Raw genomic sequence first — 23263 nt, 5'->3', positions numbered from 1 at the left:
TCAGGGAATGAGCGGCATTTATTTTACGTTCATTCACTGGTGGAGCCTTCAGACTCCTAGCCGGTGCTGTGCTCTGGTGCACGCTCCTCCCGCAAGAAGTCGCGCAGCATGTCAGCTGTCAACGCTTAGCCTTTGTTCTGCACTTCCATCACTGAGCAGAGCAGCTCTTCATCTAGTACGGGAAACTTGCAAGGCTTGCCTCGGAGAGGGCGCTTTTTGCAGCTTGTGTTCCTCAATGCATCCTTTTGGTTGCACTATCGTCGGATGCATTTCTCGGTCACGTCGAATTTCCTGCCCGCCGCATGCTTGGTGTGTTCGAAGTTATGTGTGGAATGCTCACAAACAACTGAACCAGGGGCAGTTGTGGCTTAGAAAACATGCCCCTTTCATTTCTCTCTCTCTCTCTCTCTCTGTGTGTGTGTGTGTGTGTGCGTGCGCGCGCGCGTGTGTGTGTGTGTGTAATGGTAACATGAATCTCTTGCCTCCCCCCCCCCCCCAGACGCAGGAGCTGATGCTATGCCGGAACGCAGTGGGTCAACTGGGCTTCCACGTCCAGTCCGAAGGGCTGGTCACTGAGGTGGAGCCGCACGGGCTCGCCTGGGAGGCAGGACTCAGGCGAGGATGCCGCCTTCTGGAGGCAAGTGCGGGTGGTGCCGTGGGCAGTGCTTGAATTTAATCATTGTTTAACTTGCACCAGTGCTTTTGAATGGTGCATTAATCAAGGCAGTACCTTGCAGTAGTAATTTAACTATTGAGCACCGGGGTTGCTACGTATAACTGGGACAGCAAAACAACAGAGATGACGCGGATTTGACACCTAGAAATTTGCAGCTGATGAGAATGTTGTGTTTGGACCTGTTTACACAAGGCCAGAGGCTGCCACCATATTTGGCAGTGGACTGTGTGATACAGCTTCCAACACCTGCTGATAGAGCAAAGGAGACTTTGATGTACGAACCTCCCACATGCTCTCTTGGCTGTTCAAAAACTACGTACCCAATGGGTCGTAAACAGTTTGCAGTAGAGCCTCATGTTGTTGGCCCTGTTTCGTGATACCTCTTACATGTATACACAATGTGCTCTATACCTAATTTGCGACCCAGCTATCTGCTTTCATTGCTTTTTGTAGCGATAGCTACATTACGGTAGCATTTCGAGCCTTCAGCGTGGCGCTGCGCCGCCCTGTGCCGGCGCGCAACCCTATGTCAGTGCGCAACTCTGTCCCGGCGTGCAACCCTGTGGCTGTGCCGCCACGCTGTCACGTGGTTGGTCACGGGGTGCACAGCAGCTGCCGGCGGCGCGGCGCCGTGCCTGATCACGGTGTTCATCACGTGGTTGGTCACGTGACCAGGTTCCCCTCGGCCAGCTGTAGCTATCGCGTCACTCCAGGTTTAACCAGAGCTAAACCACCGGCAATTTTTTTTATTATTACAAACAGGCTGGTGTAACGAATGTTGGATACAAGTGCCACTTTTAGCCAAATGAAAGTGCCTTTACTCTTTTGTCTCTCTATATGACTTTGTTTTCTTTTATTTCAGTTCAATATTTAATTGTGCACGGCGAGCCAGCTGGACAATTAGTCCTTCTAAAATGCCCTGCACAGCTCTGCCATTGACTTGGTAGTACCTTCTGGAAACACTTCTGTGCAGAATTGGGCTTGCAACTGCTGATTGGTGATGGTATTATTGCAAAGTAGTGTTTCCGTGGAACATTGAACTTTCCAGTAAGAACTCCCTGGCCTTCACCATGTTGCTCGCTAGACTGTTGCGTGCATCTGATGTGAGCATGGTGGAAGTGGTAGCGCAGGCTCTCTAAGCTGATTTGCAACAGTCCAGGAGGAAATGTTTCGACATCTGCATATACACAATGGAACAGTGTATAGACGTAAGAAAAAATCCAAACCACACTTGATTTCATACTACCCATTATTGATTTGATCATGTTCTTCTGTATAGATATGTCCAGTATAACCTCAACAATTCAAAGTCACTACTTTTAGTCGTGCCTAATTCAAAGATTTTTTTCTTCAGTGGCAAGGGTCACAGTGCAAATGTTACTGGATACCGTATAAACGTGTGTAAGGGCCGCACTTCTTTTTCCAGATTTGAGGGCCCAATTTCGGGGTGCCGCCCGTGCACACGATATGGGGAAAAAAAAATTTGCCAGCCTTTGACAGCCACGAAAGGCTGAAGTTGGTGATACCGATGCCGATACGGGAGTTTGCGGCGGAGGAAAAAGTGGACCATGATGATGATGAGCCACAGCCTCGGGCGCTATTTGTGGTCGGCACCTGGAAGCTTCTGTGCGCATGCATTAAGTGCACCGTTGCTCACAGCCAGAGCTGATTGCGGAGGCCTTGGCGCGTGCATTTCAACAAATATTCCTGCGTGGGTTGTGGAAAGTTTGGGTGTGGCCCTTACAGGAATATTTGGTTTTTTGTAATATTTCCTTCGGGAAAACTGGTTGCAGCCCATGCACGGGTGCTGCCCTTACATGCATTTATACGGTAATTCAGGTATTCAGAGTCTCACTGTCTGGGTAAAATCTGGGTAATTGCTGCTTGTATGCTAGTTCTGAAACTCTTCACGAGAGGAATGGGGGGGTGGCCTCCAAGTGCTTCTTGCATTTGGCTTTCTAGTAGGAAGACTCACCCTAGGGAATGCGAAACTGTGGAGGTCTGAAATTCCCGTTTTGGGGAAATACATAGCTCGTAAATAAAGGTGATGCGCTTATGCAGTGACTCCCATCTGTTGGTTTTCTGTGTTCTTTGATTTAGTGATGTCTTGAAATGCTGCCAAATTGGAGCTTTTCTGGCATTCTTACATGCTTCAAATCATCGAATCGAGGTGGCACCACAGCTTATGCTGTAGAACCATGTTGGCTTTGTAGCAGCTTGAACTAGCTGGGAAGATGCAGTGCAAATACTTGTTCAGTGACAGTCGCCATTGTCTCCGTGTGGTGCCTTTCTGCTGCGCTCACGACTCTGCGTTTAATTTTGCTGTAGTTTTGCAGCTTTCTGTTTCTGAATTGCTGTCGTGAAAATGCAGATCTGCAAGGTGGCCGTGGCAACTTTGAGCTACGACCAGATGGTGGACCTGCTCAAGACATCTGTGATGGTCAGCGTCACAGTGGTGCCTCCGCACAAGGATGGCAGTCCGCGGAGGTGGGTAATCCCATTGATCAACGTCTCCTCAACATAAGCCAATGCCTGCCCCTTAGCGTGACAGTTGCCTGAAAGTATTTGTTGCAGGGCTAGTTGGTGATCATCCTGACAGGTGTATGGGATCAGGAAGAAATACAGACGGCAGAGATGGACAGGACAATACAGTGAAACCTGGATATAACAAAATTAAATTAAGTTCAGGATTATTTTCAGTTTTCTCTAGAAGACTCGAAAAGACAATGCAGAACGGAAACCAAAATAAAAAATAAGTGTACGTGAAATCAACTACGAGTGGAGTGAGGGAAGTGGGGGAGGCGAGGCACCGCAGCCGAGCTAGAGGAAAGCGTTCACGGTCGTGCCTCCACCAGTAGACCGGCTGTGAAGGCACGTGCTTCTTTCCCTCTCTCGGTCTGCTCGCTGCTGTTGCCCCAGGAAACGGACTCTTTACCTTAAGTTGCCTGCGTGTTCTGCTCTCCCCGCTCCCAACACTTGACAACTAGTGGCACTGGAATCACACAAGCAACTGCAGGCAGCGGTGGACACACGTTGCTCGTGCCTCGACTTGTTTGCTATGTCCTATTACTTTTTTGCTGCTTTTGAGCATGGACTGTTTAGTGGCATGTGGTATGACGTTCCAAAAGTGAAAACAGCAAAGATGTGCCGATGGTGCTGGAGCACGGTGCATTGTGTCAACTGCAGTCGCTTGTTACGATCGTAGAGGTTCCTCTCATGTCAGTTCATGCTTTATCATCATGAGACGTTCATGTGGTTCTGCCAAATTTCGTGTAACTCGGCACTAGCTAATAGATAGATGGCCTAGCCAGTTCATTATGTCAAGGTCAACTGTCGCAGCACCTTCGTTATATGGAGGTCTCAAATACATGTGCTTCAATGGGGGTGGCGTTGGGGAATTGAGAAACTTCGTAATATCGAGGACTTCACTATACGGAGGCTATGTCCAGGTTTAGGCGTACACTGATGGACAGTTGCATTGTTCTGTCCGACACTGATGGACAGGTGCATTGTTCTGTCCTTCATTGTTGCGGGTCTTGCTTTTGAGCTCTGTGCACCCTTCGTGGCAATACGCCTGCGCCATCATCCTCATTAGCGCTGCCATCGTGATCGCTGCTGCAGTCCCACAGCTCATCATTCTCACATCATGGTGCGGCGAAATCCCGCACTTCGCAAACAGCCGCATCACGACATTGCGTGGAACAAGAACAGCTGAAAATTTTGCCTCGCTGCAGCTGCCACACCTGTATCACTCGTTGCGAACGTCGAACTTGGTACCCAGCGCGCGGCTGTTCGTTTCTTCGGCATAAAGAATGACAGCCTTCTTGAATGTAGCAGTGAACGAGCGCCGGTCACTTACCGGACCCAGAGCACAAATGACGGAGCACTAAATTAAAAACTTGTGAAATGCAACCGGCAATATTCAAATGTGTCAGAGCCAAAGAGAAACTACGCGTGAGCGGCATCATCTCTTCTGTCGGCTACTGACACTCCCCGGCACCGCTGCGGTTCCGAGTGGGGGTGCCACCGCGATAGGAACATCGGCCCTTCCATCAACTGTCGACGCTCCCTCGAGCGCCGAGTGCACGGTTAAAAGTAAACAAAAAAAACTTGAACGATGCCTATTAAGAGTAGAACGCAAACGCGTTATCGGGCTGCCGCCGCTTATCAGCAGACGCAATCTGCGACCACATGTGGGGAATGGGCTGGTGCCAGTTTGCTACTTATCGACAGCCACCGTCAGCTGCCGCGTGCGGGTTGGGGATGCCGGTTTGGTGTGTTGACATAGCAGCTGCTCAAGGCCAGTGCCAAGAGCGATGCGATGGAGCCGCGCAACAAAAATGCAACCACGCTGTAGCATGCCTGATATCTCGTTTGTCTCGCCTTTATTTATGGTGCAATGCTATGGTTCGGATTTTCGAATTTTGAAAAAAAGGTCGACTTACAATCGTGTAAATACAGTAGCTTCAGTTTCTCAGCTTTGAAGCCAGTGGTCAGTGCGTTTGTACTGCCAGTGCTGAGCATCATTCACTTCGAAAGGTGTTTGCTGTATCAATCGAAAGCACCGGCCAATAGCCAGGAGGTGAAGCGGATGTGGTGAATGCCGGCCCTGAAGGTCAAGTGTCCATTTTTTACATGAGGTTACTGGCAGGACAGTTACTAGTTTGCAGTGTGAATGTATAAGCATTAGCTGTGGTGTGAGAGGGGTCAGGCATTTTCTCTCCCGATCTCAAGCTCGCCAAATAGCGTGGAGATCTGAAAGTCCTGTTTCATCGATAGCATTTCAGTGTAGAGGATGTTTCATAGCAGTCTGGTTGAAACTGCTGACGCGCAGCAGCATGCCAAGCAAGTCACCGCCGCTGGCGCTCCCGTCAACGGTGCACAGCATCTTAGCACTTTACCAAGTTTGCCGAGTGGGCCTTCCCCTGCAGGAGCTCTCGTCAAAAGATCAACATACCATTATGTTGTCCTTGGCTTGACCTTGCTAGAACTTCGCCAGGCCGATGACAACTCGTAGATACTAATAAGTAGACAACAGACCATGAAAGTCTGCCTTGCAGTTGTCATCTTTATTATCACCAGTCCATTTACTGTGAACATCCAGATACAACAAACAAATGGTGCATGGCAGTCATGTTCGTTATGAACCGGCTCGGCTGTAGTATATTTGAATCAGCAGCCAACTGCTAAGGGACTTGTCCCTCTCTGTTCCCGCCCTGGTCTGCTGCCATGACCGGCGGTTCTCCCTCTACACACTTGAGGTCTTTCTTCTACCTTCTTCAGATCGATCAATCTGGCTTCATGTTCTTTCTCGCTTTCCCCTTCTTTGTGCAGGGGCTGCCCCCTTCAGAACTGCAGCTACTTTGGGCCTGACTACGACAGTGGGGGCAACGACCTTGGAGGATCATCAGGAGGTGCCTCAGGGGTGGTCCTTCAGAGGGGGCAGGCACCAGCTGTCGGTCAACAGGTTCCATCATACGCCAAGGCCCGGGCCAGGTGGGGGGAGAGACTTGGCCACTCTTTTTGATGCTTTCAAAGTTGACCTGTTGGTTCAACATATTCGTATCTGTTTAGTTATTGACACTGAGCATGATCACAATAAATTGGTTTTTAACATATTGATGAGAACAGTGGACTTGCCCCAGTCCAAACACACTTGGTCCCAATCTTTGGTTTATGTATACTGGCACTTGGACGCATCAACAAGGGCGCATAATGTGAACAAACTTTCGGTCCGATTTGAGTTCAAATTATCAAGGGTCGACTGCATGATGAAAGAAGGGCAGTTTCTGGTGTATCTATAATTGACAACCTTGCATTCAGTACCGTTGAAATATGCAGGGAAGCTCGAGACGTATACAGTGACCCTTGGTATGGCAAACTAAGTAAGGTCGGTACTTTGTCTCATCTCAGTTTTGGCACTTGAAACTCTGTTCTGGTGTACAGGAACAGTTATTAGAAAGGTTTAGAAGTGCATGTGGTGTCTGTCAAAATACTTTGCAGATTTATAAACCAGATGCTGTGATTTTCTGCTTTAATGCATTTGCTAGGCATGCACGCTAGCAACAGTGCTTTGTTGCATCTGTGTGCACTGACGCATTTTGCTCAGACACATTCCGCCAACCATCGAGCATCAGTCAAATGCCCCGACAAATTTGGCGTTTATACATTTCTTTTGTAGTTTGTAATAATCCACTCTGTTAAGTGTGAAAAAGCTTATCTCTTTCTCATAAGCTCACTGCTGTGCTCCAGAAACTTATTTCATGACTCCTCTTTGGAGAGCTTTTTTGCCGAATGCAGCACCTGTAATGGGCTCTCCAGAGGACCATGCGTAGTTGGATGCGGGTTCAGGTGTTAGCGTCAACTTTGCTCACCACACTTGGCCGTAGCAGCACCACTGCTTTCAGCTGTTGCTGCTGCATAGATAAAATAAAGTGCAGCTGACTTCGCAAAATTTTTTTTTTTTATTGGGTAGGAAAGCATTAGGAAGGCATATTATACCCCTTTTGAGCCCATTTTTCATCCGACATGGCTCTCTCTGACTTGTTGTCATTTAGTGCGCTTTCATTCTTTGTTTCTGTCTTTCCTCAGGAGTGACATGCAGTTCAGATGTGCGAGCCAGCCGCAGAGGCCCTGTGAGGCGCCTCCTGTGGATGTGAGTGTGGCCGGATCCGTTTCTTCATAAATTCGTTCGCACAGTCATGTGTCCATCCCTATTGAGTACAGTCAAACCTCATTATAGCGAACACGGATATTACGAATTACTGGCTGTTTCAAACTGTTTCTAAATATTTTTAAAAGCACATGCATTTCTTATAGGGGTGTGCGAATATTGAAATTTTCAAATACGAATCGAACACGAATATAAAGAAGAAATGGGTTCGAATACCGAATCGAATATCGAATATCTGTTCTGCACAAAAAAGAAATTTCAGAAAATGATTAACAAGCAATGTTGTTGCCCTTACTTTTTTTGCAAAACAGTGTATGGTCTTTGCAACTGAAATAAACAAAACTAGACTGCCTCAGTACCATATAAAAAAAACATGATGTACACAGAAATGTATACTACTTGATTAGACAGCTAACAGTATCCAAACTGTAATGAGGTCATGCAAAACAAAACTCATAAAATAACAAGACTGGCAGCAAAAAATAACATGGTGACTAGTAAAACCTCATTCACTCGGAGTTTAAGGGACGGGAAAAATTGCCCAGTTCATCTGAAGGCCTGGATTTATAAAATTCTTTGTCCTCCTCCTTCCCGAAAAAAAGAAAACCTGCCCAAAATGCGAAGATGCAGTAAGGTCTTATAAGGTGGCTCCATCGCACTGACACATGTAAGCCCATGACGAGCCGGCCGTTTTGCAGTGCTGGAAGAACAACACAAATGCAAGCAAGAGGCCGGGGAGCACACACTGGCATCGGAACAGCGAGACGGCTTCTAAAAAGAAAAAAGAAATCACCTGCGATGCGCAGTCGGCGTCCGAAAGCCACGTGAAGCTGAGATTGCACTACCGGCGAATTCGCTGACTGACAGTTGCAGTCGCCCGTGGCGGCGGCACAGCTCAGAATCCGAAACTACGTGGCCAGGCTATTTTTTTGATCTAGGGACAGGGGCCTTCCGATCGTTGCCACGCCTACCGTTGCGCCCACTAAAGAGGTGCACGGGTTACAATGCACCATGCAATAGGCGGGATTTTTACAGGATCGCTTACTTTGTTGTGACATCTCTATGTGCCCCTTCAGGAGGCTCCCCTGAAATTCCGCAAGTAGGCTTTCCCGCACTGTGTAGTTTACAAAACGGGATGGCGGACGTCATGCTCGGAGAGTTATGAAGGCGACAGGACGCATTCTTCGGATGTGGGCATTAAATATGTAGCGCATTATGGAAGGATTTAAAAAAGCGTGATTTCGCTTTACGATTGTTCGAAGCGGGCCATCGGCCATCTTGTTCGCAGCACGTGTGATGTGTGAGAAAGCCAACTTGCGGAATTTCGCACGAGGTCAGGCCTAGCGGCGTTGGAATGCGATCGGTCCGCGTGATAAATGACGGGAGAAGGAACGGAATAGGAACTCTGTACTGTATTGTTTTCCTTGAATTTTTAACTCCATCATCGGCTAATTTGCCCATATACTGTGGTTTTGCCACGGTCGAATTTATGAAAGTCTGCGCAGTATACGATCGCTGACAAGTATTCAGGAATTTTTGATTATTCGGAAATTCTCGAGTTTCAATTTCTCGAATACGAATCTAATATCAAACATATTCGATTCGTATTCGAAATTTCGAATATTCGCACACCCCTGGTTTCTGACTTTGCATATTGCACGCAGTTTGCCATAAAACGGATATATCGAACTGCCGAGCACCAAGCTGTGCACGCTCATAAAGAAAGGGGGTAGTCTTTGCCTCACTACTTGAGTGACTGGTGGTAGTGTGGCAAGCATTCTCACCATGGTTCACACTTTACCTTGCATTTGCCAGCACTGCAACAGATACAGCAGCGCGAACAATTCATAGCCAGGCGGTTAACATCCATTTCTGCCTTTCACGCACCTATCGGGAGCGCCCTGGAACCATCAATGCAGTCAGTTGTTGTAGGTATCAAGCAGCCATCCTCACCTCGTGCAGACTATCACAGAGCATAGATGGTGAAAGCAGCTATAGCTGTCGCCCTGGCGTATGATTTTTTTACTTGACTTTGCTGTTATGCAAGGAAGGCAGCCTAGCTGGCGTTTGACCTCCCGCCATTGCGTGCTGCGGTGCTGTGCGGGGAAGCCAACCTAAGTGGCATTTGCTGCTCAATGTTTTGCTGCCTCCGAAATTGTCGCGAGTGGCTTCGAAACGACCCTAAAACTGCGGAAAACGTCTCTCCCAATTGGCATTCTTTCACTGACTAAATTTCGCTCTCCATCGCGAGTTCTTGGCAAAATTTTCTATTGCGAATTTTGGCTATATCGATTCAGTATTTTACAATTTTTTTTACCAATTCACTATAACGAGTTTTAACTGCACTCACAAGAAAGCTGGGCATTTTTCTTGCCACAAATATGGTAGAAATTTCTCATCCTCGACTGAGCTTGTTGCATTAAGTCTAGGCATGTGCAAATAGTGGAATTTTTGTGTTTGAAGCGAATTCGAAGTGAGTAGTAATTTTCGTCAAATAGTTTTGAAGTGAATGTCTTGAATACTTCTGGCAAACAAAAATCCTGAACAGCAGAATAGGCATTATAAAAATCCAGTATTTTTTTAACATACAAGATCCTTACATGAAAAAAAAAAATGTTTTGTAGCAATGTCACACTCATTGCAGCTGTTTCGATGTCCTGCAAAAAAGTCAATTGAAAATTGGGGGAGTTGTACATGCGAAGCCAACTTACTTGTGGGGCATGAGACCTATCTATGAGACTCCAGACTGCTGGTCTTAATTGTGATTGCATGGTCGCACAGCTGTTGTTTTTAAGCGACGCCTCCATAAACACTCACTGGGCGTATGCACAGTCAGCTTGTTCGCCCAGTGCCATCCTGCGTCAGGTGTTGGGATAGGCGATAGCCTAGTGGTCTTGTGCAGCGTCCTGTGAAGCTTTTTTGTTCGCATCACCGCAGGTTCAACTCCCAGTCATGGATGTGATTTCTTTATCTGCGTCTTTTCTATCAGGGCACATTCTACTTTGGCTAGGCTGAAGGTCAAATCAGACTACAGATAAGTCACGTGATGTTGAGCAGGATTGGTGCATCGAGTAGAGCTGTCGCTCTAAAGGGGGGAACTTTTCTCCTGACCCTTCTGACCCCGGTGCGTCTGTTCCCAGGACCGGCCATCACCAGTACCTCCCCCAGTTCCAGCGCGGATGGCACGGAGTCCACCAGGGAGGGGTGGTAGTTCACCAAACGAACGGCTGGCCCGACGTGCGGCCTGCAACTCACTGCCACCCCTGGTGGTGGCACCACCATCCTCCTCCCCCTCCACTACCCCAGGCCAGTCAGGCAAGTTGGATCGATTGGCTCACAGATGAGATGCTGCAAATATGTTTTGCCTCTTAAGGGGACACAGGACAGTTTTTGAACTTGTTTAGCAATTTAACCAAATGTAGCAGCAGCTGTTCTCCAGAGGCTGCTTTGCCAGTTAATTCCCTGTACCAGTTCCATACACCTGTTTGTCTTTGGTGTGTCCACAGGAACTGTTCTGGCTGCTTATACTTCGCAAGAAAAATATAGTCGCCCCTGGTCAGAACGTTTTCTCTTTATACTGACAGTACGCACCGTTGTGAGCATAGCAGCACAAAAAGTGGATCGGGTGAGCACAGTGAGTTAGTTGCACACGCAAACTGCCAGTACCTAGCGTGAGTGTGGAAGAGAAAAGCTGTTGAAAGCCTAGAATGAAAAACCAGAGAGGAAAAAAATACATAAACTTCCACTGTGGAAAATATTTCAAGGCAAGTGCACTGTCCAATTCTTGTATTGTTATGTAACCTTTAGTCAGCAGGCAGGTGCTGACCGGTGACTGGATGTTTTGGCAACTGTGCCGATACAAAAGCTTCTAATAATTTTCCTGCCAAAGGAGTCTGCAGGTTATGTCTTTCTTGCTCTTGAGATCTTTCTCATGGTTGTCTAAAGGTGTTATTGGGCCTTGTAACCACGAAAAGGTCAAAGGTGGTACATTGTAAACTTGAAAAAGAGTGATTTGATGAAACTGGGGCAGACATTGAATATAAACTTAACATACCTTATTTACACGATTGTAAGTCGACCCCCCCCAAATAGCATTATCCAGCGGCCACCGTTTATCGCCAGCCGCTATCAGCTGCCACGCGCTGGCATGCCTGTGGCCACATTCCAAAACGAAAATGTATTAGTCAATGGACTACTCGTCCACACTTGCGCCATTGTCCTCACTAGTACTGCCGTCGACGTCCAGTGAAATCCCACACTTCGCAAACAGCCACATCACGACATCGCGTGGAGCAGCTGAAAATTTTCCTCGCAGCAGCTGTAACACCTGTATCACCCGCTGCAAATGTAGAACTTGCGGCCTGGCACGCAGGTGTTCGTTTCTTCGGCGTAAAGAATGGCACCCATCTTTAATTTAGCCGTGAATGAGCGCCGGTCGCTTGCCGGACCTGGAGCACAAATGACGACTGACAAAGCTCTACATTAAAGACTTATGAAACGCGGCCGGCAGTAGTCAAATGCATCACAGCCAAAGAGAAACTACGCGCGAATGGCGTCGGCTCTTCCGTCGGCTACCGACACCCCTGGCATTGCTGCCATTCCGAGTGGGGGTGCCGCCCCGATTGGAACAGCGGCCTTTCCAGCAACTGTCGACGCTCCCCGGCACCACTGCTGTTCCGAGTGGGGGTGCCGCCTCAATTGGAACAGCGGCCCTTCCATCAACTACCACCGCTCCCTTGAGTGCCGAGCGCGCATTTGGAAGTAAAAAGAAAACTTATTGGATGCTTGAGCTTCCCGTAGAACGCGAGTGTGTTATCGGGCCGCCGCCGCCGCTTATCAGCTACCGCAGTCTGCAGCCTGATGTGGGGAGTGTGGGGTACCAGTTTGCTGCTTATCGATAGCTGCCATCGGCCGCCGCCTGCGCGGGGAGGGGATGCCAGTTCTGCGTGTTGACATAGCAGCTGCTCAAGGCCAGCACCAAGAGTGATGCGATGGAGCCGCGCAGCAAAAATGCAACCACGCTGTAGCATGCCCGATATCTCGTTTGTCTCGCCTTTACTAATAGTGCCATGTTTTCGTTTGGATCGTAAGTCGACCCCCACTTTGGATTTTCAAATTTTGAAAAATAGGCCGACTTACAATCGTGTAAATATGGTACAGTGGAACCCCGGTTTTGCGACGACCCGGGTTTTATGACGGATTAACGCAGTTTTGGCAAAGTCCCCATAGAAGCAACGCATTAAAAAACCTGGTTATCCGACGCAATTTTACGCCTGACCCGCTTTATACAATGACTTTCGCGAAGCGCGGGACGGAACGGCGGCTGAATGAAAAGTGCCGCAGGTCTCTTTCCTCGCTCTGTCTCTCCACATGCGGAGCGCTTGACCTCGCTCGACCGGTTCGCTCCGGCGGGCGCAGCTTTCTTCTTTGCTTCGTCTCATCATTCGTTTCTCTCTCACCCACCAGCAGCCACCCGTGACGCCCGCTGTGCTGAAATAGCACGTTTTTTTCTCCACAATCACTTTCTCCCTCTCTTCTCGGTGGCATCGCCTCTCATTGCATTGGGGAAGCGTTTCTTTCCTTCCAGTTTCCCAGCTGCGGATCGCCGACAAGGTAGCGTGGAGAGGCCTAGGTTTATCGCAAGTGATCTTCGTCGTAATCCTAGCGACCAGCGTTCAGCAAGGTTTTGAGTTGTGTGGAGCAACGCGACGCACGATGTCCCAAAAGCGGACAGTTCTGTCGCTCGGTGATAAGCTCAATATTATCGAGAAAACGGAAAAGTGGCATGGAGCCACGAAAACCAGCATTGCCCGGGACCTTTAGATACCCAAATCTTCGCTTAAGACGATCCTGGCAAACAAAGCGGTGATATTGCAGAACGCCAACAAGTTTGGGCTCAAGCAGTAAGCGGCAAAAGAAGGACAGCATAGAAGTTAGAAAAAGTTCTCGTCAAGTGGCTGCATCAAGCATGGAGCTCTGCGATCAACGTTGACGGTGCCATTCTAAAAGAAAAGGCGAACCTTTTGGCATTGCGTCTGGGCATCGACGACTTTCAGGCATCGAACGAGTGGCTGGATCGCTTTAAAAAATGAAACAGGATTGTGTACAGCTGCTCCTGCGGAGAAAGCACTTCCATGGACTTTTCGACAGGGAATGAGTGGATGGAGTCGCTGCCGGAGATGATTGCTGCATACAAGCCCTGCAATGTTTTCACGCCGATGAGGGCGGTATTTTTTACCATATGCAGCCCGAGCAAATCCTTGCGCTTAAAGGTGATAGCTGTCATGGCGGCAAGCGTAGTAAAGAGCGTGTGACAGCACTATTCTGTGCTAACGAGGACGGTTCCGAGAGGCTGCCTGTGCTCGTTGTTGGAAAGTTTGCAAAGCCACGGTGCTTTAAGAACTTGAAGACGCTGCCGCGCAGCTATAACTTCAACAAAAAGGCGTGGATGACGTCTTCGCTCATCGGCAATTTTTTGCAGCAGTTGGATTACAAAATGGGATTCTTAGGCAAGGAAAATATTGCTTTTCGTGGACAACGCACCATACCACTTACCCGATACGTCCAGCCTGAAGAACATAAAGGTTGTTTTTTTTTCCCGCCCAACTGCACAAGCCGGCTGCAGCCGCTGGATGCTGGCATCATTAGGTGCGTCGAGCGAGGGTACCGGAAGTGGTTAGTGCACCGTCGGCTGGCGGCTATGGAGCGCAGCGAGTCGGAAAAAAAGATCACTGTGCTTGACGCCATGCATATTATTACCAGTTCGTGGAACGCAGTGTCGCAAAGCACATTCGCTAACTCGTTCGAGCACTGTAGCTTTAAGTGAAAGACTGCCTCCTCTGCTTGGGACGCAACAACCTCAATGCCGCTCGAGGCCAATGCAGGCTTCACCAACGACGATTTCGAGGGTTTAAACCTCACCACGACCTGCGCCGAGTACGTGGAGGCTAATGACAACGTTGCAATCTGCGGCGAGGTTTCGCTGGATGATGCCATCGAGGAGGCTTTGCCCAGTGCCGACACCACTGCGGCATCAGACGAGGGCAACGGCGATGCCACAGATGCCGTGCCTGTGCCTACTACGTTCGCCGAGGTGCTACGGCACATAGACGACATCCGGAACTTCATCTGTTCACACGACGCCGCAGAGGACCTCCTTTTGGACGTTGCCCAACTTGAGCGAAAGATCTTGGTTCACGGATCAAACAAGGTCCGAAAGAAACTGACCTGACTTTTTTTAAAGTTCACGCCGGCTGGCAGGGAATCACGACAGTGGGCAGTGGAGTGCCGTAAAGGTTCATTTGAATAAAGCATGATTGGTACCTATACTGCAGCATTAATCCTTATCGCATTTACTTTTTTTGGTAATTTCAGTTTCCAAGCCCTGCAGAGTATGTTAGTAGTTTACATTGAAGTTTCTCGCAAATTCGTCGCGCGAAAAAAAGTAGTATTTTTATAGGCATAATTTAGGCTTGGATTTTACGACGCTTTCTTACGGTCCCGAGAAAGTTGTTTAATCGGGATTCCACTTATATGCATCCCGAGAGCCATCAAAGTAACACTAAAGTAGGTTCCTGTTGCGATACCCTCCGAAGTGAAAAGTTGGCTTGATAAAGAGTTGTAGTACTGAGAAGAGGTGCAGTGGAAGCCGGCAGAGGGCCATCGAGAGTAGCCCCCAATTTCAGATTGTGCCGATTTTTGTTTTTCCAAAGCCTTTGTCAAATGATCCACCTGCCATGGTGAGCAGCTGGCAACCTGTCTATTGGGTAGTGGGAAACCTGCAAGCAGGCTTTATGGCCAACTATGCAGAAAACTTTATGGCAAAACACTCTATGGGTCCCAGTGAGTTTTTAACCCGTGGCAATGCGAACAGCCCAGCTTCGCTGGCATTAGACCACTATGTCATCGCCACAGCCCGACATCCTGTGTGCTTAACTGCCAGTCGTTGCACTGTGCATTGGATGTCATTGCTTTCACCAACTTTCATCCAGACGTAATGGATCCAGACCACACCACTATCGCATTGCCATCCTTAAACCGAGCCTCAAACCTGAAGCAAAGTGAAAACCAAAGTGCTAGCGCGCCTAATTTGCATTTGGACTAACCGCACCAAATGATCCGTCATTTTACAGTGATAATTGTTAAGCGCCTGTCCCTGGCTTCCCCGTCGTAGTTGCCCGGTGTCATCGCCGTAACCGGTGGGCGCGTTACTATGGCTACCATCTCTGGTTACCATGGCAACCCGGGTATGGTTATCCCGCATGACACCACGTAGGGTGTGTTAAGGCCTGTATTAATGGTGCGCTTCTGTTTGTGTCTCGTCGGCTGATATCACCTTATGTCACTGTCTACATGGGTCACATAAGCCTACGGGTGGCTCTGTTTGGAACAGCCGCCTACCAAAACTAAATCCCTATACAGCTGTCGCTGAATCTCACGTTACATAGTCGTAACCGTCCATGGCCTCGTGGTAGAGCACCCGCCTCAGCTTCGGGAGGTGGTGGGTTCGACTCCTGCTGCCGGTCAGTTACCCACCGGTTTCCTCAAAATGGGTACAACTGTGCCCCGGTCTGGTGTTCAGATTGCTAGTGTTGCATGGCTTGGCAAAGGAGCCTGCACCTTCCATCGATAAAAATGGGTACAAGCGTCCCCAGCCCGGCGCCTGGATTCCTCGGGAGTGTGCGCTTGGAAGAGGCTCCACAAACCCCTCTGCGTCCTATGGGGCAAAACCAGTTTCGAACACCATCAGCCTGCAAAGGTGGTTCGTGATTCAGTTGTGAGTTGACAGGTTCAACAGAGTGTTGAGAGTTCGATGAAGTTTAAATGAGTTCACTCTACGAGAGGTCAGCAGATGAGAGTGAGTCTCAGTCTTCGAAGAGAGTTTGGCACTGTGCCAACAGAAAACAGTGGTTGCTGTTTCAACAGCAGTGCAACAGTGCTGTTTTCAACAGTGGTTGAAAAGAGTGAACACTTACCGTATTTACTCGAATCTAGGCCGGCCACGATTCTAAGCCGAGACCCGAAAGTTGAAGGCCACAGAAAAAAAAAAACTTACCTCGATTGTAGGCCGGCCGAAAAAACAACACTGTTTATACCTCATTATCACAATTATTTTTATGACGCGACACGACTGTTCTTACGTCGCCGCGCACGTGAAAGTGCGTGGCGCGAAACGACTGCACCATGTGTCTGCGCATAGGCGACTTGGTGTAGAGAGAGGAACTCGAGTGAGACACAGCGGGAAGCATCGTGCCTGCATGCTCTGCCGAAGCGTGATTGATGGCCCCGAGAGGGACCGTTGAAAAAAAAAAGCTGCCAAAGGAGCTTTGAGAGAAGAGGAGGAGGAGAGGCGGCGTTGGGCGAGGAGACATATGCAACGCCAGCCCGGGATCAGCCCCCGCTCATTCGTCATCATCATCGCTGACTTCTTTATCGCTGGCCTCCTCGAACAGTGCACTATCTTCACTGCCATCAAATGCATTAGAGATGCAGCACTTGCGGAATGAGCGTGCAACCAAGCTTTCTGGGATATCATCCCAGGCTGCAGCTATCCAAGTGGCTACAACTCCCAGTGAGGCGCGCTTTATTCGGCCTGTTGGTGTAAGCTCGCGCCGCTCTTCACTAAGCCAGTCCACGTAGTACTTGCGCAGCCGATCCTTGAAAGGCTTATTGAGGCACACATCAAGAGGCTGCAGCTGGCCTGTCATGCCGCCGGGTATGATGGCGACGTCGGTACCGGCTTCGGAAAGCGCAGCTTTTACGCCGTCAGTGAGGTGTCCACGGTAAGAGTCCAGGACGAGGAGGGAACGTTTGGCCAAGAGGGCCCCTGGACGCCGCTGCCAAACCATTCTGATCCACTGCTCAACGATATCGCTCGCCATCCATCCATTTTCGTTGGCGCGGACGATCACATTTCTTGGAAACACTTCCCGAGCTGGTAGAGTCTTCCTCTTAAAAATTATATACGCCGGCAGCTTGTGGCCATCCGCCGTGCAGGCCAGCATTACAGTCATGCGCTGCTTTTCGTATCCGGCCGAGCGCACTTTCACTTCCTTGGCACCTTTTTCGTTCACGGTGCACGCCACTGGCATGTCAAACCATAACGGCGTCTGGTCAGCGTTTCCCATTTGTCCTACGGCGTAGCCGTGCTCCATCCTCTTCCTTATTACGAATCGCTGAAATGAGATCAGCTTCTCTTTGAAGTCGCCCGGCAGCTTTTGACAAATGGACGTGCGACGTCGGAGGCTGAAGCCAAAGCGCTTCATGAACTTCTGCAACCAGCCCCGGCTGGCTTCGAACAGTTCCCGGGGGACGCCTCGCTCTCTCGCCAGGTCTCTTGCTTTGGCTTGCAGCACTTCCGTGGTCACTGGAAGTGCCGCTGACCTCTGCGTCTCCACAAACTCGTCCAGAGCTACCTCCACTTCTGGATGGCGGCCTTTCTTGGGTCCCGTGAAAGCCGTTCTCGTTGCCGCGCAAGCAAAAATTTCGTTACGCTGCCCCCTCCAACGGCGAACATTCTTCTCATCCACGCTGAAGTCCCGCCCGGCTTGAAGATTTGACGACTGCTCTGCAGCGACTATAACTTTCCGCTTGAAGGCGGCACTATAATGGCACCGCCTGTTTGGTGCCATGGTGTTGGTGATAAAAACTACGCACGAAAACTTCACTGCTGCGAATGTGCTCATGCCACCGCACGAGAACAGAACAAGGCCAAAATGGCAGCCAGTGCTCATGTGTGCTTTGATCAGTATCGGCTACGGATAGCAACGGCTACAGTGCTGTCTTTCGTTGGCGTTTTGTGGGGGCGCCACCTGCGTGCTACATTTATTCGTATTTTACGAATACGAAACCTCGAAACGAAATCCTCGAAACTAAGTCGACATAAGAGTTCTACATCGCGTTTTTTTTTAAAAAACTATCGGCCTAGATTCGAATAAATACGGTAGTAGTGGTTGAGCATCTGCCTCGCATGTGGGAGGTGCGGGGTCCGATCCTCAGTGCTGCCGGGTACCTACCAGTGATACAATGGGCACAAGTTTTCCCCTGGCCTGGTGCTCGGCTTCTTTAAGGTGAAATACTTGGAAATTGGGTCTTTGACCCCACCCTGAGAAGAAAAAAACCGAAAGTGGTGGCCTTGTGGTAGAGCATCCGCCTCGCATTCGGGAGGTGCTGGGTTCGATCCCCAGTGCCGCCGAGTACCCACCGGTTTTTCTAATTGGCAGAGGCATCCCCTGGCTTGATGCTCAGCCGTAAGGGGGTTATGTCTCAAAAGTGGGCCTATAGTGGCTCTGTGCACCGTCACCAAAGAGGATACTGGGCGTTTCTTCACGACCATGGACTGCATCAGCATGGAGTGTCCACTGAGGCCTTGGGAGGCACCTGCCATGGACATCGCCGGGTACCTACCAGTGAAATAGGTACAAGCGAACCCCCGGCCTGGCACTCGGCCTTTCGTGTGGGGCTGGAACGCTCGGAACCTTTTCAAGCATATACAGGAGGCCCGCAAGTCTCGGAGCATCCAGCCTGGTCTGTGGGAGTGCCTGAAGTGCCCCTGGTGGGAACCCACCGGCATAATTGGGTACAGATGTCCTCCAGCCAGGTGCTCGGCTGCTTATTGCTTTGGGGGCTCCATCTGGTTGGGGGACCTATGGCGCTCCCTACTATGGGGGGAGGGGCGGGGGGGGGGGGGGGGGGGAGGGAGGGAGGGTTTTGAGAGACCCCTTTCGACCACAGTTGGCCTTGTGGTTGAGCATCCGCCAAGGCTGTGGGAGGCAGTTCGGTGTCGCCGGGTGCCTACCGGTGAAATAGGTACGAAGGCGTTCCCGGTCTGGTGCTCGGCCATCATGGGACCTCAACCCTCAGAAAGTGCACCCAGCTCGGTCTGAGAAATCGCCCCGTTGACTTTTAAAAAACCGTTGCGTTGTTGGGCCAGTAATTCGTTTCGCCATCAAGCAACCCTAAATCTGCCTCATGCGGTAATAGCCCACTTGTGGCCCTGTTTTCTCAGAGCACCACCAGACACTCGCATACACCGGGCCTGGCAACTTCACTGAAAATATCGTGCTTCTCACTATTCAATCCTCTCGTCACAATCTTCATTTTCAAGTTCTTGGCAGATCTTCCATCACACAGCACTTTGCTAGACTTCCTGCTGCACAGCATATTGTACTTATCCTGATTACTCTTGCTGATGAGAAGGGCCAGCAGTCCTTCCAGTGTAGGTGTTTGTGCTTTTAAAAAAAAGGTACTCAATGGCAAGGGATAATAGGAGGGCATTATCAATCAGTGCAAATCATGTTCTTTTCTTTTTCTTTGTTTCCACATGAAGCAATGAATATTTCCTTAAAGGGTGAACCACCAACTAGCCGAGCTTTCGGATGTGATAATTATCTTGGAATCGGCTTCGTTTTCGGAAGTTGCAGCAACGCTTCTTCCGATGCCCCTTGCAGTGACACCACGGAGCGGGAGTGGCGGCAGCAGTCCATCCCTTGCATCGCTGATGCTCCTGGAGCCACTTCCGGGCCCCCTTGTGGTGTCGCGGAGTGAACTCAGCCTGGCGCAGTTGTCGTCGCATGAGCAGCGTCAACTCCGCGGTGGAGCCGGTGGTGCGGGGCACCCTTCGTCGTCATCTTCGCGGCAGTCGCGGCAGCACAGCCCCCTCGACCCGTCTTCTGCGGCTGGCAGAGACACCCAGGTAGGCCAGTGCAGCCTGGTCCATGCCATGTTGTGTGGAGCTGTGTGGAGGCAGAGATGGTTTGTCCACAAAAATAACAATAAAGAAGAAAAGGAGCATATTTTCTGTGTACAGTTGCTGACCAAAAATTTGGATCCCTAAATTTCTTGGACGTACGTGATTATTCGGACCCTCTCGCAGCACTTCGACATGCGCCATAAAGCCAGTATGTTAGCTCTTAAATTTTCAGACCTCATTCGCATCCTCCGCATCACCGCCACCATATAATGCATACAATAATGCACCGCCGGGTTCCAAGGTTGGTTTTCAGCTTTGGTTGCTAGGCCTAATTACGAAGGCCGACGAATCTCATGCTTCGGCTGTTTACCGGTTCTTATCTTCATGGCCATCTTTGCGCTTTCGTTTTGGGCCCTCCTCACAGCAGGGACTGCCCGATTTCCACACCAGCGGGTTCATTTTTCATGTGTTCTTTGCCCTAACCCGTGCCGTCATCAGCAATGTGCTGACAGCAGCGCAGCCATGGAAAGCCGAGTATGTGAAAGTGGTCACTGCTGTCATCTGTACACATGATGTGAGGCGAGATTTTGAGTCATGTGAAGCTTCGGAATGTGCACACAACTGCTGACCGCCATCCTCTACCATATAAACTATTAAAAGTTAGCGGCTTTTTCAGTATAATTTCAGTTTTTGGACTGCCCGATTTTTCTGACATTTTGAGGTTCCTTGAAAGTCTGAAAAATTCGTCGGCGACTGTAAATGTGATCTTGTGCGATTAATTAATTTTGTGAAGGCCTAAATCAACAGTTCTCTACATTTTCTAATGTAAACTGCAGGCAGTGACAATTTGTTTGCAGTTCCCTCAATGTTCTACTGCATGCACAGTATTCGAAGTGCCAAAGCAGAGCTGCTCTAAAACAGCACTTGCCTCCATGGCCTCTTTCACGGTACGACGTGGTAGTGGTGGAGCCTCTTCACAAGCGGCATCGTCCCACGCGAACGGCTGCACAACACAAACTGCAAAAAGTGCATGACGATCGCACAGCTGTGGTGGACGTTGAAAGACTGGAATGACGTGGATAGAACGCGAACGCGCATCACGCATCGGAATGCGAGACACTGTCTAAAATGAAAAAGACCAGTGACGTGTCAATCAGCGTTTTGAAGCAGCACTCTGCTGGCTGTGCAGGATGCAGGATGGCAGGAAGGTGCAAAGCTCGGAAAAGTGAAACTGAAACTATCGAAACTATACTTGACGGTGATGGGGCTATCAGATTGCAGTAGCGTCTGCCATTGTGCACACATCAAAGGTGCACGGGCAGCGCTGCACGATGCAGTTCAGGTTTCGGAAGGGCTATTTAGTAGAGGTGGGCCAATTTCAAATTGTTGGGTGCAAAGCACGAATAAATTACAAAGACCATATATTATTTTTAAACAAAGGGCAACAGTGTTTGCCTATTTTTCTTCTGTTCAATTTTTTCCATACTGAACAGTTATCGCCTGTGTGCCTTAAAAACAAAAGAGCAAAGCCCAAGCCCATTCAGTTGAGCTGTCATCACTTCAGGATAGCCGCTGTCACCGCTGGCTTGCGGCGAAGTTCCGAAAACGAAACTACGCTGCCGAACTCGCTCACAGCTTATTGATCGGAGTGCCTGGAGGTCGTCAACGCGCCTGCTATTACGGGCACATGAGAGGGGCGCGGGAAACAATGCAATGTGCAGTTCAAGCCCGAGGACAAATATTTTGACTCACTTGTCAAGCAGATCTTACCTTAGCGATCATACCCTAGGGGTTATACCTTAGGGGCACTTAAGGAGCTCGTCTGCATTAACTGATGTCACGCCCGGGGCAGCTGAATATGCAAGCTTCTGATGCCATAAACTTGCATGGGCATTTGGTGAGAATCCAGCAACAGTCGTAATTAACCGAATTTACAAATTAACGAGGGTCGAATTAACAAGGTTTTGCTCTATGTAATGAGAACGGCGTTTGTCTGCCCTCCATTCCAAGCAGTGGTTTTGAGCTTCACCCGTTTCAGCGTTGTGACACGACAATGCATTATGCAGCATGATTGATATCCTTCACATGAAAGCGCTTAATGCACATGCAGACATTCGGAGAGGCAAAAGGAAAGCGGCCGGCCTAATGTAAGGCATGGCCTAGTTTGTACACCTTGTCTTTAGCAGGCGGCAAGTCGGACGGCGGCACGTTTTCATCCATTTTCCAACAACTAACACTGCAGTGTGGCACGCAGCAAATCTTTGGCATCCATTGCCATGGTCTCTCGTAACAACATGCGTGCACTTTATGGAATTAAATGTGGAAATTGCACTTCAGTCCGTCACGATGTCAGCGTGTCACATCACTCCTGATGGCTGCTGCCCTCCCTGTGTTTTTCTTCACTATCACTATCAGCACTCCGCGGTCACTCCTGGCAATGTACAAAGCTCTCCCGTAGCATTGTGCGGAAGTTTCATGACGACCAGGAAAGGTTATTGAGGGGCTCTGATCTTCTTTCTATTTCGCTTATGAACTCGCCTTCGTTTTGAACAGAGGCATCAAATAATAGGATCAAGAACGGCTGCGTCACACATTTGTTACCAAAACGAAGCGAATGGCTGAAAAAAAGGACAGCATGAAAGACCGATGAGCCAGCTGGGGTTCATTAATGGTTGGCAAATGGTAAGCTGTCCATTGAATGTGGCATGCTTTTGAAACAGGATCTCAGCTGCAGCATGTGAATTGGCATAACATGTTGTGCATTCCCAGCTGCATGTCTGAGAGTTATGCTTTGTTCGCCTCTCTGCACTCCTTTGCAGCACCACCACAGGAGCCAGGGTGACCTGAGCAGTCTGGGGTCGTCATCCCTTGGCCTGGACAGGTGTTGTCCGGCCGTGCAGTCGGTGCCCCCACACATGGGCTCGGACTACCAGTCGGACAGCTCCAGCGAGTGGCCACTGGGTGCTGGAAGCAGCGCTGGTGAGTCCAACGGAGCCCTCACAGGAACTGCGGTAGACCTCCGAAGTAAAATTGTCAAAGTGGTTCTGTCTGCATTTCTGTCCTGCTCTAAGAATTGGTTGCCAGCACATAACGCTAGGACTTGCATAAAATTAGTGCACCTATGACCATTGAGAGCTGCTGCGATGTGGCGCTGTATGCATCACAAATTGACTTGCAGCCCATTATGGCAATTTAGACTGCCTGTTTTCGTATTCACAAATAT

The 23263-nt window shown here is 49.5% G+C and overlaps 1 protein-coding gene across 3 annotated transcripts in view; it reads left to right on the top strand.

The window, feature by feature from the left end:
* LOC144132526 (signal-induced proliferation-associated 1-like protein 2) overlaps positions 1 to 23263 on the top strand; it is a 145991-nt gene that overhangs the window by 85132 nt on the left and 37596 nt on the right. For all 3 annotated transcript variants that reach the window (XM_077665002.1, XM_077665004.1, XM_077665003.1), the window contains exons 16-22: positions 500 to 637; positions 3048 to 3163; positions 6011 to 6172; positions 7268 to 7331; positions 10490 to 10664; positions 19799 to 20043; positions 22860 to 23019. In XM_077665002.1, the coding sequence (XP_077521128.1) occupies positions 500 to 637; positions 3048 to 3163; positions 6011 to 6172; positions 7268 to 7331; positions 10490 to 10664; positions 19799 to 20043; positions 22860 to 23019 (1060 nt within the window). The remainder of the gene's footprint in view (positions 1 to 499; positions 638 to 3047; positions 3164 to 6010; positions 6173 to 7267; positions 7332 to 10489; positions 10665 to 19798; positions 20044 to 22859; positions 23020 to 23263) is intronic.

This window comes from Amblyomma americanum, chromosome 5 (genome assembly GCF_052857255.1).
Source record: "Amblyomma americanum isolate KBUSLIRL-KWMA chromosome 5, ASM5285725v1, whole genome shotgun sequence".
In the NCBI taxonomy this organism is placed as follows: Eukaryota; Metazoa; Arthropoda; class Arachnida; order Ixodida; family Ixodidae; genus Amblyomma; species Amblyomma americanum.
This window is presented reverse-complemented; position numbering and strand designations above follow the sequence as displayed.